The 18,997-nt window shown below is 44.7% G+C and overlaps 2 protein-coding genes across 3 annotated transcripts; both read left to right on the top strand.

Annotated features, from left to right (window-relative positions):
* The first annotated feature begins 221 nt into the window (after positions 1-221).
* LOC123097710 (pentatricopeptide repeat-containing protein At5g50990) lies at positions 222-13,067 on the top strand. The gene is made up of 6 exons (XM_044519523.1): positions 222-515; positions 1,578-3,269; positions 3,916-3,982; positions 4,228-4,490; positions 5,072-5,277; positions 12,700-13,067. Exons 1-6 carry the CDS (start codon positions 508-510, stop codon positions 12,906-12,908), a joined length of 2,445 nt encoding a protein of 814 aa, XP_044375458.1. The 5' UTR covers positions 222-507; the 3' UTR covers positions 12,909-13,067.
* A 306-nt stretch (positions 13,068-13,373) lies between these two features.
* Positions 13,374-15,800, top strand: LOC123097708 (putative zinc finger CCCH domain-containing protein 21). 2 transcript variants are annotated; one of them, XM_044519522.1, is made up of 2 exons: positions 13,374-14,225; positions 15,137-15,800. In XM_044519522.1, the coding sequence occupies exons 1-2, from the start codon at positions 13,611-13,613 to the stop codon at positions 15,416-15,418; spliced, it is 897 nt and encodes a 298-aa protein (XP_044375457.1). In that variant the 5' UTR covers positions 13,374-13,610; the 3' UTR covers positions 15,419-15,800. The 2 variants fall into 2 exon arrangements, with proteins under 2 accessions (XP_044375457.1, XP_044375456.1); XM_044519521.1 differs by having other exon boundaries at positions 15,134-15,800.
* Positions 15,801-18,997: the final 3,197 nt, after the last annotated feature.

Below are 18,997 nucleotides of genomic sequence, written 5' to 3'. Positions count from 1 at the left end.
CCCATGAAGAGAAGATAAGGGAGAATATTTCAGTCTTTTGCTCATCTATATAACAACTGATTCGGAATCAAGTGATGAATTAATGCTTAAACGTGCAAAAAGGGCTTATGATCAAGAGGCAAATCAAACAAGGGGGCTCATAAGCAAGGCAGACAAAGAAAGGGGCGTATGAGCAAAGGCAGATGAAGGGGGTTATAATCGATTCTCCCCACCTTCCCACCCCACGTTCCCACGCTTGAGGTGCGGTTCATCCGCCAACACCGGGCGCCCTCTCCGTCCCGCCCCCCGGTTGTCCCGAAGCCCCCGCTCTCTCCCGCCACCTCCGCCGCTCCCCCCATCCACGCCGCCCACGCCTCTCCCGCCCACACGCTGCCAAGCCTTCGCATCTCCGCAAGGCATATACCTTCCGTGCTCGCTCGCTCGCTTGCTTTCCCTTCCTTCTTGTTCCCAATTTCGCCAGCCGCGACGCTCTTTCGCCATTCCATTGGATCTCGGTCAGCCGGCCGGATGCTCAGGTACCTCCTTTTTGTTTTCCGTGCTCATTGATTCGCTGTTTTCGTTCATTTCCTGGCGAGGCATTTCGTCGAGCAGGGCGGCTGCGTTGCCGTGGGTGGTGTTGAGCCTTGTTGAAACAGTTTGCTTCAGTTTTTAGGCGTTTCCGTTGCCGTGTTGACGCACTATGGTCCGTCTTATACTGTTTGGGGGATTTGGTGGCGCGGGTTTGTTCGTCTTGAGTAGATGAATTATCAGGTTTGTTTTCCTAGTTTTGAAGGCCCATGGAAGGAAATGTCATCGTGGACGAATTTCTAGTACATGTTGTCATCCAGTAGTTAGTACTTCTGGTATAAATGTATATCCTCTCACATGATTATTTATTCTTAGACAGCTACCTGGCATCTGTTATTTAGAACGGGACAATATTTCCATTTGCAAGGTCGTACAGGAAAACTAAAAATGCACACCATTTTTTCTTTCGAAAAGGGCCCCCGGCCTCTGCATCATAGTGATGCACAATGAGGTTATCAATATCCATAGCAATGCCGATAGACCTTAATATGTTCTGTGCTGGTTCTTGGGTTTCCTTTTGTTTGTTTGGCAATGTTGTTGTCATAGAGCCACAGGCTGCACGTGAATGTAGGAAGGACTTCAGGCTCAAGGCCTAAATCATTTCCGTTATCAAGCATTGTTGTTGGCTGTTGGGATTATCTTAAATCATCCTGTATAATGAGAGGTTGATTAATGTTTTACATAAATGGTAGTATCATGTAGGATTTTTACCATGAGATTCGCTAGTAGATGTATTTTGTAATGAAGCACATTTGGCCATACCTGTGCAAATGTGCAATATATTTACCGTACTTACTATGCGCTAGCGCTAGCATTGGTAAATTCATGCACAAGAAGTAAAGAATCAGCGATGATCTTAATTTTTCATTTCGGTAACTATAGGCATTCGTTTTGGATAATTATCTTAATTAACATTATGTGTGCATCAGGCTGCTGAATATTTTATATTGATAGGCTGCTAGCTGCCCGGTGTTAATGAAGAAAATATAAATTTTGTGCCTACATTCTAGGAAATCACTTCAGCAGCCTATTTGCACTATGTCCTACACAAGCTGTTTGAAGAAACATCCCCTGAGACTAATCTTTCCATATGCCAATTCCATCCTCCGAGCGTCTTTGGAAAAAGGCTCCCCACAAAAGTCACTGATGGACTATAGCACTATGCTCCATTTTACCACATTTTGCCCTGATTACAGAACATATGTTCTCCTCCTCAGAGCTTGTTCAAAATGTTCAGACATCTATGCTGCCATGCAAATTCATTCACATCTCACTAAAGCTGGGTTGTTATGTAATCAAGATATAATAGCTCCACTTTTGAGGTTGTATATCGATCATGGTCGCATGATGGAAGCATGTGAACTGTATTGGCCAATGCTTGAGTGGAGTACTGATCCTTTCCATGGTAATTTGATGCTTATGGGATTCTTGAAGGGAGGACAACTAGACAAGGCATATCAGATTTTCAAGAGGATGCCTGTCAAGGACCTGGTCTCGTGGAATTCAATGATTGCAGGTGCAGCAAGGAGCTCCCACCTGAAAGATGCAATGAATCTTTTCAGCAGGTTGGTCAATTCAGGCCTTGTGCCTGACGGCTTTTCATTCTCTTCAGTCCTGTCTGCTTGTGCTCGAGCTGGTGCCCGATGTTATGGTATGTGGGTTCATCAACTGATGGATGAGCTGGGGGTGGAGAAGAATCATCTTTTAATCTCAGCACTGGTTGATATGTATGCTAAATGTGGAAGGATTGATGTGTCAGTTGAGATATTCAACAACGTTAAGAGAAAACACCTGTCCACATGGAACACGATGATTAGTAACCTGGCAGGGCATGGTCTTGGATCTGATGTGGTGATGCTGTTCCACAGGATGGAACTTTCAGGTGTGGTTCCTGATGGGGTTACATTTGTTGCACTATTGACAGCATGTAGCCATTGTGGTATGGTTGAAGAGGCTCGTCAGTACTTTGAAACGATGTCCACAAAGTATTCAATCACTCCAAAGGTTGAACACTACGGTGCAATGGTGGATACACTGTCACGAGCTGGGCTGCTGGATGAAGCATACAACTTGGTGAGGTCAATGGCCGTGAAGCCTGATGCTGTGATATGGAGGGCATTACTTAGTGCTTGTCGTAGGTACCATCAAACCAAATTAGGTGATGTCACTATTGAACAGATAGAATGTCAGGGCAGCGGTGATTATACCCTTCTTTCAAATATCTACTCATCAATAAATAGGTGGGATGATTCAGAGGAAGTATGGAAAGAGATGAAGAAAAAGAAGGTACGTAAGATCAAGGGCTTGAGTTGGGTTGAATTAGGGGGGAGCACCCATGAATTCAAAGCTGGTGATCGATCTCATCCTGATTCTGATGATATCTACCGAGTGCTGCATGGCTTATTAAAAAAAGCGAAGGCTGAAGGTTATACCCCATCCACTGAATTAGTAACAAAAGATGTATCACAGGAGGAAAGAGAAGAAAACCTCAGCTTCCACAGTGAGAAGCTTGCAGTGGCTTATAGTGTTCTTAAGACTGGTCCAGGGACAGAAATATTGGTGTCAAAGAATCTGCAGGCATGCGGTGACTGCCATGAATGGATGAAGATAATTTCAAAGGCACTTTGTCGTGTTATAATTATGAGGGATAGAGTTCGATTTCACCGCTTTGAAAGCGGGTGCTGCTCCTGTAAAGATTACTGGTGAGCACTTGATGAAGCAACGCAGAAATGATTTGTACAGCATCCTATCAGGAGTTTGGAGAAGCCATAAGTGGACTAAATAATTTGTACAGCGTCCTATCAGGAGTTATGTTCCGCTTGGATGCATGGAGCTTAGGTGGTGCACAGCACTGAGCCAAGGACAAACATGAGCTCTGTAAAATATTTTGTTATCAGTTTAGCTTTGAGATAAGTGTATGCAGACACAGAAATGTATTGTGTACACTTTTATCTGGTCCACAAGATTTTCTCTATTGAGTGACACACTTCAATTAATCCTACAGTGTTATAACTGCGATTTGTGTGATCTAGATCAACAGATTATCTGCTAAATTTGTGCTTTCTCTAAATATTCTGGTTTTTATATTTTTTAATGTCTTAAGAAAATTGTTACCGTAGTACTGTCTGGTCTGCTATCTTGTTTTTGGATGCTTATTTGTGCTGACATTACATGCGGTGAGATATATGTGATGACTTCACCGTTGTTAGTTTAGTTACATTCTTGCATATCTCCACTAGTTTTAAGTTTGACAAATGCCAACTAATAATGATTATTTGTTCATCATTTCAGGATTAATAGAGGTGGCATTGAATATTCTGTTATCTAAACTTTGTACCAAATAAATAGGTCCAACAAGACCTTTGATGCCCTTTTCTACTCCATTTTACAATGTCCTTATATTCTTTTTGCTGTGGTAACTTCCAGCAACTAAGGAACTCAATAGGACACATTTGTAGTATCAGATTTCTCAAGTATCACAGCAGAATAAGCTCTGAAAATGTACTTCAGAACAGAAGACATAAAACTAGACCTTTTAGTGCAACAGTACTAGCGAGAAATGCAGGAAAAGGAAGTAAGCAATTCTTCAGCAATGACCGCCATCTACACGGTGGATCAGTTGAATCATCGATTGAAGTGTTCAAGCAGTCTGATCTGCAGCACCTGAAATCACTCCAGTGCTACGATATTCAGGAAAAGGTTTCTGGAGGCAAGACCGACTGCCCTGCAACTATCCTTGTCTTTGATATTGAAACTACTGGCTTCTCACGCCGTGGTGATAGAATTATTGAGTTTGCTGCACGTGATCTTATGGGTGGAAAGAATAGCACTTTTCAGACCCTTATAAATCCTGAGAGAGAGGTAAAAAACGCAGCTGTTCATGGTATCAGCACCAAGATGGTTTGCAGTTCTGATATCCCAAGGTATTGTCTTTCACAATCCTTCAGCAACAACAGATATTTTTCCTTTTTTATTACCTTTTTATTCATGGTACCCATCATGTTGTAAGAGTTTAGTGGAGAAATAAAGATCCATGAGAGAATAATAGAAAATTAAATGCAGAGCACAAGTTATATTTCTCCTTCAGCTGAGTTTTTCTCTCCTTGCAATCATTATTCATTCATCTGCCATTTAAAAAAAATTGGTTGATACTTTTATGCAAAAAGAAGGTTCTCTGAGGTTTTCCACTCCTACATGTTGTGGTCAATTTGAGGAAAGCCACAAAAAACATGAGAGCATGAGATTGCTGCAGTACATTCTGAAAATATAGTTCTGCAACGACAGAAATATGAACTGGGATCAAACAGCCGTTTATTACTTGTGGTGTGCAACCCATACCTCTTTTATAATGATCTTTCATTCCTGCAGCGTGCAAGGATTTTAAAATTTGGTTACCGTTCATTTATTTATCTTTTAGCGAGGACACCCTTTATTTTTTTCTTGGTGCATTCCAACTTGAATTCTTTGTTTCTCGTAATTAGAGTTTTCATCTCTGGCTATGCAGATTTGGGGAGTTTATCCCCATTCTACTACAATACGTTTGGAGTCGTCAAGTTGCTGGTAAACCAGTTATGTGGGTTGCTCATAACGGGAAAACCTTTGATGTGCCCTTTCTCATCTTTGAGTTCCAACGTTGCAAACAAGAGATGCCTGCTGACTGGCTGTTTGTGGACACGCTTCCTATTGCAAGACAGTTAGTTGATTCCGATGGTATGTTCTCTCGCCGAGTGTTCTGTTTACTTGCATAAACATAATATTCAAGATTGTTTTCAGTGCTAGAAAAAGGCGTAGTTTACTCTAGTGATAACAGCTAACTAGGACATAACATGGTCATCGTGTTACAGATGCCACTCCTGTATTGACATGATCTAGTATTCATGCTATTTTATGTATATTTATATTTCGAGGCAGAAACGGGGCTAGGTTAACAACATTAGGCTGCGCCAGTAACCTCCACAGTTTTTGTGTACTAGTCATAACCTGTGAGCCGATACAGGCTAGTAATTTGAATGGCAAAGGTAATGTGTTCTAGTAACATTTAGAAACATGAATTCAAAGTACACATGCAAATTAGGAATGCTTTTTTTTCATTTTTGTCAGATTGTTATTTAAAACATATAAAATAATTGCTTTTTGACCATGAGGTCATGGGTCCGAGTCTTGGAAACCACCTCTTGCAGAAATGCAGGGCAAGACTGCGTACAAAAGACCCAAAGTGGTCGGACCCTGCGCAAGTGGGAGCTACGTGCACCGGGCTGCCCTTTCTGTTTTTTATAAAATAATTGCTTAGTAGTTCCTGGACAAATAAGGAGTTATACTCCTCCAATTGATTCACGATTTATGAAAAAGGGTTTCCCCCCGCTTTATATTATAAAGCACAACCACAACATCAAGCATCCGATACAAACGCACGCCACACAGACCCAAGGCAAGATACACGAATGCCGGGCACCGACACACAACCTCAACGACACAAAGCATCTAAAAGATGAGCAAAAAAAGGATCCGCTAAGAGCCGACGGAGACCACCACCAAGGAGAGATCGTCCGGGAGGATGTGCGACGGACACGCCGGACCGAGGACTCCAAGACGGTGCCTCCAGGAAGGGCAGGAGCAAGAACGTCGCCGCCGTCTGATCGGAAGATCAAGTTTTCACCCGGACTAAGATGGAGGGAGAAGAAGCACCACGACGGAGCCTGCAAGGAGGAACACGACGTCCATGGACGCCGTCACCGTCGACCAGAGCGGACTGGGTAGGTGATGTACCTCGGTGCTTCAGCTCCCCCGCCGCCACCCCGGTCCGCCACACCCACAGCCATGCCGCCCGAGCGGCCATGGTTGTCTGCCCGCATCCGAGCCGCGCAATCCGCCCACGACCAACGCGACTCCCACCGCCAGGGCCGCCGCCCCGCCATGAGACCACCCTGAAGCCACCAAAGGCCACGACTTTGCCCAGATCCACGACCCCAACCACCTCCAGAACTGCCGCCGGCCAAGCTGCCTCGAGAAGGGCCGCGACCACATCGACCGGGGGAAGGGGAAGGCAGAGAAGTGGCCCATGGCCACGACCGACACCCGTGTCGGCTCCAAGCCTCCAACTTCCCCCCAGAACCGTGTTCCGCCCCCGCTTCGAAGGGCCAGAGCATCAGGAGGCATCGACCGTCGCCAGAAGCCGGAGAGGGAGGGTTGCCGAGCTGTCGCCGCCGCCACCTGAAGACGCCACCAGGGGATCCACCCAAGCCGAGCGCCGCCACCCAGCCGCGAGGGCCCGACTGGGTGGGAGCAGCCCACCACCTCTGCTGCCGCGCCGCCCCCCCACCAGAGCACCACGGCGAGAGGGCCGCCCGCGACCCGGTCAACCGCGACCCGCGGCGCCGGACGCGACGCCGAAGCGCTGCCGGAAGCACCGCCGCCGACGCCACCACCGGCCCGCACCACCACCATGCTGCCTGCCGCCCGTCGAACGCCACCATCGCTGGCCTGCTCCGGTGCGCCGCCGCGCCGCCGCGCCCGGCATCGAGCGCCGCGCCCAGCCGCGAGATCTGGCCCGCGCCATACCCTACGAGTGGGGGACGAAGGAGCCCCGCTGCCGCCCCTTGGCGGCGGCGAGGGTGGAGGAGGGAGGAGGAGGGGGGTGCGGCGGTGGGGATCGGGAACCCTCCCGACGTCTCGCGGGTGGCGGCGGGGGAGGGAGGGAGGGAGTGGAGACCCTTGATTTACGATTAAACATTTTGCTTGTGCATGATTTTCCTACTAGTATAATAGAAAGTGCAAGCAAAGTCTACCCTATAATATACGATGCTCCAATCGTTGGACTACAAAAGTTACATTTAACACAGAAAAAAAAAGGCAATCAAGGTTATTGCATCGAAGCTGCCATCAGCAGAAGCAAAGTTCATCATCAACTTAATCCCTGAGATGTTGAGTAATAAAAATGTTCATGTCAAATAGGAATACTGAATTCAAAACATATCATATCGGATATAATCATACAATAGTTTTAAGTGTATTCTCTGTTAATAGAGTTATCAAACAGGGATTTTTTATAATTCCCCTCACTATTCGTGTACTCATGCGTACATGTGCATATGTGACTAAGACACAGAAAATATGGTAAAATGGTAATTGGTTTCTTAACTTCTGAAAAATCTTCCTTGCATCTTGGGCAAATCAACAAAACAACAACAACAACAACAAAGCCTTTAGTCCCAAACCAGTTGGGGTAGGCTAGAGGTGAAACCCATAAGATCTCGCAACCAACTCATGGTTCTGGCACATGGATAGCAAGCTTGCACACACCCCTGTCCATTGGTAGTTCTTTGGTGATACTCCAATCCTTCATATCTCTCTTCACGGACTTCTCCCATGTCAAGTTAGGTCTACCCCGACCTCTCTTGACATTATCAACACGCTTTAGCCGTCCGCTATGCACTGGAGATACTGGAGGCCTGCGCTGAATATGCCCAAACCATCTCAGACGATGTTGGATAAGTTTGTCTTCAATCGATGCTACCCCAACTCTATCTCGTATATCATCATTCCGGACCCGGTCCTTCCTTGTGTGGCCACACATCCATCTCAACATGCGCATCTCCGCCACACCTAATTGTTGAGCATGTCGCCTTTTAGTCGGCTAACACTCGACGCCATACAACATTGCGGATCGAATTGCCGTCCTATAGAGCCTGCCTTTTAGCTTTTGTGGCACTCTCTTGTCACATAGAACGCCAGAAGCTTGGCGGCACTTCATCCATCTGGCTTTGATTTGATGGTTCACATCTTCATCGATATCCCCATCCTTCTGCAGCATTGACCCCAAATATCGAAAGGTGTCCTTTTGAGGCACCACCCGCCCATCAAGGCTAACCTCTTCCTCCTCGTGCCTAGTAATACTGAAACTGCACCTTATGTACTCGGTTTTAGTTCTACCAAGTCTAAAACTTTTCGATTCCAAGGTTTGTCTACATAGCTCTAACTCCCCATCCGGCTATCATCGACTAGCACCACATCATCCGCAAAGAGCATACACCATGGATATCTCCTTGTATATCCCTTGTGACCTCATCCATCACCAAAGCAAAAAGGTAAGGGCTCAAAGCTGACACCTGGTGCAGTCCTATTTTAATTGGAAAATCATCAGTGCCGCCATTATTGAACACTTGCCACAACATTATCATACATGTCCTTGATGAGGGTAATGTACTTTGCTCGGACTTTTGTGTTTCTCCAAGGCCCACACATGGCATTCCGCAGTACCTTATCGTAGGCCTTCTCCAAGTCAATGAACACCATATGTAGGTCCTTATTTTGCTCCCTGTATCTCTCCGTAAGTTGTCGTACCAAGAAAATGGCTTCCATGGTTGACCTCCTAGGCATGAAACCAAACTGAGTTTTGACCACGCTTGCCATTTTTCTTAACCGGTGCTCAATGACTCTGTCCCATAGTTTCATTGTATGACTCATCAGCTTAATTCCACGGTAATTAGTACAACTCTGAACATCCCCCTTGTTCTTGAATATTGGTACTAATATACCCCGTCTCCAGTCTTCTGGCATCTTGCTTGCCCGAAAAATGAGGTTGAAAAGTTTAGTTAGCCATACTACCGCTATGTCTCCGAGGCCTCTCCACACCTCAATGGGGATACAATTAGGGCCCATCGCCTTGGCTCCTTTCATCCTTTTTAAAGTCTCCTCCAATTCAATGGTAGAGCTCACATTCTCCCCATTGAACAACTTGTCGAAGTACTCCCGCCATCTATGCTTAATCTCCTCGTCCTTTACCAGGAGCTGGTCTGCTCCATCCTTGATGCATTTGACTTGGTCGACATCCTTCGTCTTCGTCTCTCGGATCTTGGCCATCTTATAGATCTCCCTTTCGCCTTCCTTCGTGCCTAACCACTGGTAGAGGTCCTCATATGCCCGACCCCTTGTTTCACTCATAGCTCATTTTGTGGCCTTCTATGCCATCTTGTACTTCTCCACGTTGTCTGCACTCCTACCCGGGTAAAGCTGTCCGAAACAATCTTTCTTCTCCTTAATAGCCTTCTGGACATCATCACTACACCACCAGGCATCTTTAGCTTCGCTTCTACTCCCCTGGACACTCCAAACTCCTCTGAGGCCACCTTACAAATGCAAGTCACCATCTTATCCACATATTGTCTGCATCACCTCCTTCCTCCCAAGGGCCCTCCTTAATGACCCTCTCCTTGAATGCCTGAGCTACCCCCCCTCCGTTGAGCTTCCACCACTTCGTTCTAGCGACTTTGGCACACTTATCCCGTTGGACATGAATCCAAAAGCAGAAGTCAGCCACCACGAGCTTATGCTGAGGGACAACACTCTCTCTAGGTATCACCTTACAATCTAGGCGCGCCCGCCTGTCTTCTCTTCTCGAGAGGATGAAAGCAATCTGGCTAGAGTGTTGACCACTACTAAAAGTCAGTAGATGTGATTCTCTCTTTCTAAAGAGGGTGTTAGCTATGATCATGTAGTAGGCTAGAGCAAAGCTTAAGACATCTTCTCCTTGATTCTTGATGCCATAGCCAAAGCCCCCATGCACCCCTTCAAAACCTATGTTAGATGTACCACGTGGCTATTGAGGTATCCTCCTATGAAGAGCTTCTCGCCAATAGGTACACTCCTAACCATGTCCTCCAGGCCTTCCCAGAAGTCCCTCTTTGTGTTCTCATTGTGGCCCACTTTCGGGGCATACTCGCTATACTCGCTGATAACATTGAGAATTAAGTCCCCAACAACCAGCTTGACCATGATAACTCGGTCCTCACGTCTCCTGACGTCTACAACTCCATACTTGAGGCTCTTGTTGATCAAGATGCCTACTCCATTTATATTTGCAGTCGTTCCTGTAAACACAGCTTGAAGCCGGTATCCTCCACCTCCTTTGCCATCTGTCCTGTCCATTTGGTTTCTTGGACGCAAAGGATATCAACAACTCTCCTCACCGCTGTATCTACTAGCTCCCGAAGCATACCTGCCACCTGTCAGGGACCATACGTTCCAGCTATCTAAGCGGATCCTCCTAGGCTCGGCTAGCTTCCTTACCTTTCGCACTCGCCGAGTCAAATGCGAAGACCCTTGCTCATTTTCCACGACACCCAGGCGTTGATGTAGCGTACCACTAAGGCCTTGTACAATGGTAGGTGCTTAGGGAGGTGCTTAGAAAAATAAACTGGATTTTTTTGAAGCATCAATGCCTATTTCTACAGGAGAGACGCTTAGTTAAGCGTCTACCCTGTACAAATAGGCACCAGTGCTTAAGGAAAGTCTGGTTTATTTCTCTAAGCATCTCCCCTAAGCACCTTGCATTGTACAAGGCCTAAGGATGCGACGACCCGATCCTTGCTCACTTGCCACCGTATCCAGATCAAGATACGGTGCGGCACCATGGGGGTGACGGCCCGGCCCTTCCCCATTTGACACCACACCCGGGTTCTGATGTGGCACGTCGCTGAGAGGGTTACACCCCAATGAACATCTTTTGGGTTTCATCTTCATAAGAGAGGCTGAGTTTTGACGTTGGCTCGCCAAGCCTATCACAACCCTCCTTTACCCGGGCTTGGGACCGGCTATGTTGAGACGACATAGGCGGAAGTCAAATGAACAAAATAAACATTGGGAAAAATATTATTTAGTAACAAAAAGGATCAGGAAGGTTTGATTTCATGTACTTATACAAAGATGCGGACATCCCAGTTTAGTCGGCAGACAAAGCAAAGCAAAGTTTAGGAAGTTTTCAAAGTACATATCTAAACAGCAGCAAGAGAGTGTAAAAGAAAATCCTGTATTGATTGTTTATGTATTCACATATATATACATATATCCAGATGCGTAGTAACTTACAACAGTCCGTGGCTATGACAATGTAAAAGACAGTAAGGCAAAAGGCAATGCCAATCCACCAAAAAAATCATAGCACGAACCTGTCCATGTAATATAACAATTAACTCTGGCACTATTACCAACCCTTACAAAAAAATCATTATTGCCAATCACCTTTTCTGGATATTCCTTGGATTGAAGCAGCAATGAAGTTATATTTCTAGAGCACTCAGGACTAAAAAAATCAAGCAAACCACATATAATATAGATAGGAAAACATGTACCATAAATCTAAAGCTAATTGGCACCTGAAGAATTAATTGATCAACTGGAAGGTTGACATCACCGTATAAATATAAGATTGAAGTAGTAAGTGGTAACTTGCCACCGGTTTGTTTAATTGTTGTGTTTTTCAAGGCTTGATTGCATGCCCCATCATTGCACATAATAATTACATAAAAATAAATATTATCCTAGGTACATCAGGCCTACTTAGCAATATATGCTATAACTTACTGAGCATATCAATGATTTCAAACAGGGATGGTAATAAATCTTAAACCTACACTTCTTGCATATGCATCGACACCCTAAATCACCGAGGCCACCAGCTAGCCCTAGGCATGGAGTGGTCACCAAGTGCTTGCCATTATCTCGCCCTTTTCAGATGAAAGCAACACAGTTAATATATACTAACATCATACACCCCGTAGGGAAAAGGCAAGTGTGACTGTACTACAGATAATAGTCAGATTATTGTAGAGTCCCAGCAGAAGGGGTCTCGCTAATGCTCCAGCTGATAGCTATGCCAACTTTGCGTGGCAGCGAGGGCGCAAACTTTAGCGGATGCTGCCACAGGGAGGCTTTCAGTCTGCAATATGGCTGGGAGGCAGAGGCGGCCTCCACGCAGACATAACCCCAACAAATTGAAGGCCTGTTGGAGGCTGGGGTGGCTGCCGGATTGAATTCATCGCTGGTGACTGGAGATGTTTTTCTTGTCTTCTCGAGGGAGGCTGGGATACAGAGGAAGAGATGGACTGTGTCTGTTGGAGAGGGCCGATGGTGAGGGCGCCTCTGCTACTTCATCTGACGGCAAAACATGCATCATATGCAGATCAGACGGACAGAAATCTCTAGCTGCCTAGGATTGATGTGGAGCCTCCAATTAGTAAATAAGTATAAGATTGATCCTTGTTTCTTGTTTTTGCATATAACTGAAAAAAGAAAGTTTATTTAACTGAAGCAAATCATGCGACTCAAAAGCTTAACCGCATTTCTCTTCCACCTCAGGGGAAAAAATCAGCTCCGCGTCGATGAAGACACTGGTAGAGCGCTACAAGATCCCAGTCGATGGCAAAGCGCACCGTGCAATGCATGATGTGACTGCCCTGTGTTATGTACTCCAGAAGTTGACGTTCGAGTTGAAACTAACCGTTCCGCAGCTCCTTGAGAAGTCGTTCCGGGTCTCTGATATCACGACGACACCCCCTAAAAAATGACTGCTAACACCCTCACCTGAAGAATATCTAGAAACTGTGGATTATTTCATTGGCATTGTATTACAGAGCCTGTTATTTGCAGACCTTAGCTCTGATTTCCTGCTGTTTCAACAACAGAACAACAATACCTTACTTATTGTTACATTGATATTTTGGTCAGTAGTTCAGTGCTCAATATTACTGATACTTGCTGGCCCTGTACACCATCTGAACCATTATATGCACGATGCTAAATTCAGAGCTGCGGCATAGATTCTGTGTGGTGTCCAACGGTGACCGAATGCAGTGCTCTTTACTGTTCCTTCAGGAACGCTCTAAACGAAATGAAGCTACTGTACTTTTTAGCAGTAACTGGGAGAAAAGTCGGTTCTACCCTTGTTGAGTTGAGCATGCGCTGCACAAGGAAGGGAAATCTGGTCATTTTCACTTGATTCATCTCCACGGCCTTGATACTTGTTCAACTTAGTGCAGGAGCTGGTCGCGTCAGATAAAGAGGAGAAAAGTCGTTCCTGCCCTTGGTCTTAGTGAGATGAACGGTGGCTCTATATAAGGCAAGGCAATCAAGTCACTTCGACCTGTCTCTCAAACCGCAACTGCTTCCCTCCAATTTCCTTCCGAACCCGACAGGCCACACGAAGGTAACCGCCCCCGAGCTCCTCATCGTCTCGCTCTCTGCTACCCTGCTCGCAGCTCGGGCTCTCCATGGAGGGGGAGCTCGGGTACCTGTCGCCTGCGGGGTCGTCCTGCGTCTCCACCGAGCGCTTCGGCTCGTCGCCGCGGGAGAAGCTGCTCGACTCCACTCCCTCGTCGCGCGTATCCGACGGCCGCGGCAAGGGAGGCCTGCTCCGTTCGCCCACATGGGGGCCATCACCGACCGAGACGCAGCTCCACTCGCCCTCATCGTGCGTCTCCGACGGCCGCTACGTCTCGCCGCTCCGCATGTCGGCGGAGCAAGCGAGCGAGGTGCGCGAGGCGGAGAGGCTCCTCCGCGCGATCGCCGACCGCTACGACGACTGCTTCCTGCGCCTGCGCGACGCCACGGCCGAGGTCGCTGACCTCCGCCTCGAGCGCCTCCGCCTCAGAGCGGAGAACATGCACCTGTCTCTCCTCCTCGAGGAGCTCGAGGCCGATCAGGGGAAGCGGGCGATCGCGCCGGCTCCGACACCACCGCCGAAGCCGACGGAGGAGGTAGCAGCACGCGGGGGCGCGCCGAAGAGCATCTCCATCCGTTCCAAGTGCTACCTCTCGCAGGCGAAGCAGCCGCGGGGCGAGGCAGAGGCGCAGCGCCTCCGTGTTCGTCCGCCTCCTGCGATCGAGGTAAGCCCGCAAATCCTACTACTTACGAATTCACTGCTTTATTCCGCCGTGAATCGCTTTGTTTATCTGCTCGGAACTCGAAAATCTGCGCTGAATTCATCGAACACAGTTCAATAGTTCCAGTTCCTGCAAAATTCGTAGTAATCGTGGAGCAAATTTGTTTGTGATGCAATTAGATGGTGAAATCTACTAAACCTGCGATATTAGACGAGCTCTGGTAATACGATGCTCTATTTGTAATTTAACGATAGCATCAAGTAGCAGAGTATGTTGAATTAGCTAATTTTGTACTCAGATTCGTCATACTCTGCTTTCGGGTTCCGCTACAGAGGCAGAGTCGCTTGATGCAGCGAGTCGAAGTCGCTTAATTGAGGAGAAATTAGGCTTGTGACGCAATTATATGGTTAGCAGGAAAGTTTAAACCTGAAAAATCAGACGAAACTCTGGCAGTATGACGTTCTATAAACGATTTGGCAATTGCATTAAGCATCAGGTTGTGTTTATAATTAGCAAATTTTGTAATACTTGACAGTTGTAGCTTTGAACCTACACAGTGTTGGCAGTTGCTTGATGAAGTAAGCCAAACTTACAACTCGATATTTTTAATTTACGCTGCAACTTGAGTAGGAATTTCCTATGTTAAGTTGGAACCACACAAATTCTTATCACGTCATGGCTTGCTTGGGATTCAATTGCAGGAAGAAACTGTATTGAACTTGCTTAATTTTTCTTCAGAAATAGTATTGAATCGGCTACTTGTTGGCAATTTCATGTTACAAAGTCGTCATTAAGCGAAGAGATAGGGTATTGATTTGGCTAACTCACAAAACTAAAAACTCAATTCGAGAAATTTCATTGGGAATTCATATCCGTATGATTGATTTTGTAATGGGGAATGGTGATTGCAGCAGGCAGGGGAGGACGAGGCGAAGGGGGATGGAGAAGTGGTGGAGCTGGAGGCGTACAGGCAGGGCACCCAGAAGACGGAGATGTGCAACAAGTGGGAGGGCGGCGCCTGCTCCTACGGCGGCCGGTGCCGGTTCGCGCATGGCCTGCAGGAGATGCGCCCCGTCATCCGCCACCCGCGCTACAAGACCCTCCCCTGCCAGATGTTCGCTGCCGCCTCTGGCTGCCCCTACGGCCACCGCTGCCACTTCCGTCACTCACCAGCGCCCACCGCCCAGTCCTACTAGTCCGCCGCCGCGGCCACCAACACCAACTGCTCATCGTCTCCTATTGCCGTGTAATGGCATCCTCTCCTCCGACCTGCCTTCCTCCCCTCATTGCCTGCGCGCATGTCTGATGCCTTCACCAGGGACTGCTTGCGTGTCATAGAATCAGTAGTAGCATTACGCATTGAGCTCATTTAATCAGTAGCTTAAAGTTTTAAAACAGTTATTAAAATCAGTTAATCAGTAGCTTTTCTATAGAAGAGTTAAAATCAGTAGCTTAGTAAACTAAAGCGATCTGCTGGTTCATGGCAGGAAAACAGTAGTGGCAATGTCTAGCAAGTGATGGGCCAAACGGGCCGTGCATGACCTGTGTATCGGTTCGTCGCTATCTTGTTGATCTGAACTAGCCCACATAAGGTGGACGGATATTGGACTAGGCCCAGCATGCCCAACATTTCTCTTACCTTATTAATCTATATATACCTGATCCTAAAAAAAATAATCTTTCTATCTATATCTATATCTACCGAATAATAAAGCACGCAGGGTTTCTGCCCGTCCATCGCACTGTTCTGCAAAAAAGCCCCTGCGTTTTCATGAAATCAACCCGCAGTTCAGATTTAAGTCACACCGAACCGTTATTTTACAGTTTTTCAACCCCCCCCCCCCCCCCCCCCCGACTTTTTAGGTATTCCATCCGCGGATCATATTTAAGTCAAACAAATACTTTTCTAAACCATCCATATCTTTTAAACCGTAACTCCGATTTAAACATGTTATATATGAAATTTGATTAGAAAATATGTAGAATATGAATATAAGATTATTTTAACATGTTAAGTATTTATAAATATTATTTTGGAAGATATTTAAGTTAAACAAATGGTTTTCTAAATTATACATATCTTTTCAACCGTAACTCCGATTTTAACATGTTATATATGAAATTTGATTAGAAAAATGTGTGAAATCTGAATATGATGTTAATTTTACCTGTTAAATAATTTTTAGATATTGTTTTGGAAGCAAACTTATAACTATAGCGCACGATCTATTTTTTTCGTACAGGCGGCGATCCGGATTGCAAATAAACACCCAGTATAGTCATATAGGAAAAAGAAAACATCAAGAACTACACATGCATACCTCTGAATACATCGCAGGGGAAAACAATAGATTTCTCATCGCGAGTGTGAGAGAAAGCAAGAGAGAGAGAGAGAGAGAGAGAGAGAGAGAGAGAGAGAGAGAGAGAGAGAGAGAGGGAGAGGGAGGAGAGGGGGAGAGAGAGACGTCTCAGGATTAACCACATTCAAACACGTTTTGGTTTGTGTGAACACTAAGGCCATCGCCGGCGAGGGTGAGAAAAAGGATAAGCGGCAACACAAATATGATGTGTCGCTAAAATAAAGGAGATGGACCTATTATGGTTTTGAGTGATGGTTGTTCAGTTAAGAGTGTGTGTTGTATTTTTTCTCCCGTTACAACGCATGGGCTCTTTTGCTAGTATATACATATACCTAATAATAAAGCGGCTATTGCTTCTGTTCGTTCGTCATTAGATTTACCCCTGAAGTTATCAATAATTACCCCTTATGCCATCCGTAAGTAGAAAAAACAATTCTTTTTTTTCTTCTAAGTCGCCGCTGGCATTATTTTTTTATTGAGGGACCCGCCGGCATTATTGCCAAATTCTTCACATCCGTTGACGTAGTCTGGTGGGTTGAGCCTAACCACTAACCCAAGTTCGAATCTTGGTACTTTCTTTGTCATGCATTTTCTCTCCTATTTCTGTTGGCGTAGGATAAAATTACCTCGCCCAAGTCCGTACGTGCACAATATTGCAGTTTCGGCCTAGCTACTCTATTTTTAGACCTTTTTTTTTCTTTTTGACAGATTTAAATGTTATTATAAAAATCATATATTCAAATCCTAAATCCAAGTTAAACATGTTATACATGGGAGTGGTTCAGAAAATTTAAAATGTGTAGATTCCAAATATGCTACTCCCTTTGTCCCAAAATAAGTGTCTCAAGCTTAGTACAAATTTATACTAAACTTAGTACAAAATTGAGAAACTTATTTTGGGACGCAGGGAGTATTAACCTGCATGGTAATTTTTTTCTAAAATTATGTTTAAGATGTGCCCTTAATTAATATTTTTCTTTCTATGGTGTATTTTGAAAAGGCATATTATATATGTTTTCTACTCATTTAAATTGACTAGATAGGATAGTCTGATGCTCTTATAAAATCTAATATTGACAGCACAGGGGATGTACACATGCTAAAGGTGTGTGTAATAAATTGGACATACCTTTAGTACACTTAAAATATCATCTTACCTTGATGTCTTCGTGCAACATTATTTATCATGTTGTTTCTCGTACGATAACGTCAAATATTTCAAGGGATTCGTCATGTCGTCGAATATGTATGAGGGGTGTTTTTTTTTCTCCGTTGCAACACACGTGCACGTTTACTAGTACTAATAAAGTACGGGCCATCGTATATTTTATAAAAAGCCCCCTGGTGTTTTTTAAATAATCGATGGTCCAGTATTAAGCCCCTCTCCTTTCTCTTTATCTATTGGGCTTCGGCCTAACTTCTGTATCCACTGTCGCGCGCACCTAGATGCTGGTTAGTATTCCGCATTCAGCTGCAGTAGGCCCAGTTCACTCTATTTTCAGCCTGTTTAGGTCCATGGTCTTTATTATTTATAGAGAATACGTTAAAATGATTGCAACCGCAACTCAGATTAAAATAATTCATATATGTAATTTGACTAGAAAAATGCTTAGTTTCCAACCGTGCTATTAGTTGCTCCTGTTAACTAATATAAATTCTTTTTTAGGGCATAAACTTAATTAAACTAATTAATTGCTATGTAACATTAAATGTTTTCTACCTCTTTTAAATTGGCTACATATGTTAAATAAAATGTGTTAGAAGGGCCTGCAGTGTACCTTCCCCCCCCTACAAACTAAGGACTAGCAAATGTGTGTGTGTGTGTGTGTGTGTGTGTGTGTGTTTAGCCCATTTAAATTGGCTACATATGTCAAATAAAATATGTTAGAACGGTCTGCATTGCACACCTTTTCTGCAGACTGGGGAGTAGCAAAAAAATTTGTCCTTTGTAGGATTGGAACTCATGACCCCAAAGGCCCCATGTCTGAGTGGCCTATTTTTGAAATTTCGTTTTTTTTCATTTTTCTTTTCCGTCTTTGTTATTAAATTTTAATAATTCATAAATGTATGTGGATTAAAAAAATATTCACTGCTTTTAAAAATGTTCATAATTTTGAAAACAAATATTTGGAAAACCAAAAAGTGTTCATAATTTTTTTAAAAAAAATCATGTATTAATAAATTGTGAATGAAATTGAACAAAATTTTGCCAATTAAAAAATGTTCATGAATTAAAAAAACATCCTAAAAATTCAAATACTATTCATGACTTACAAAATAGTTTATTGATTCAAAAAATGGTCACGGATTTCAAAAATATTTGTTAAATAAAAAAATGTTTGGAAATTTCAAATTTGTTCCACCAATTTCTGAAAAAAGTTCGTCAATTCTAGAAATGTTCACCGATTCAAGAAT

Source organism: Triticum aestivum, chromosome 4D (genome assembly GCF_018294505.1).
Source record: "Triticum aestivum cultivar Chinese Spring chromosome 4D, IWGSC CS RefSeq v2.1, whole genome shotgun sequence".
Classification (NCBI taxonomy): Eukaryota; Viridiplantae; Streptophyta; class Magnoliopsida; order Poales; family Poaceae; genus Triticum; species Triticum aestivum.
The sequence above is the reverse complement of the archived record's forward strand: the minus strand, read 5'-3'. Positions and strand labels throughout refer to the sequence as shown.

Coding starts and splice junctions, on each gene's coding strand:
- LOC123097710 (XM_044519523.1), top strand. Junction 4,491..5,071: donor TGCAGTTCTGATATCCCAAG/GTATTGTCTTTC, acceptor CTGGCTATGCAG/ATTTGGGGAGTTTATCCCCA. Junction 5,278..12,699: donor ACAGTTAGTTGATTCCGATG/GTATGTTCTCTC, acceptor CTTCCACCTCAG/GGGAAAAAATCAGCTCCGCG.
- LOC123097708 (XM_044519521.1), top strand. CDS start 13,611: ATGGAGGGGGAGCTCGGGTACCTGTCGCCTGCGGGGTCGTCCTGCGTC. Junction 14,226..15,133: donor GTCCGCCTCCTGCGATCGAG/GTAAGCCCGCAA, acceptor TGGTGATTGCAG/CAGGCAGGGGAGGACGAGGC.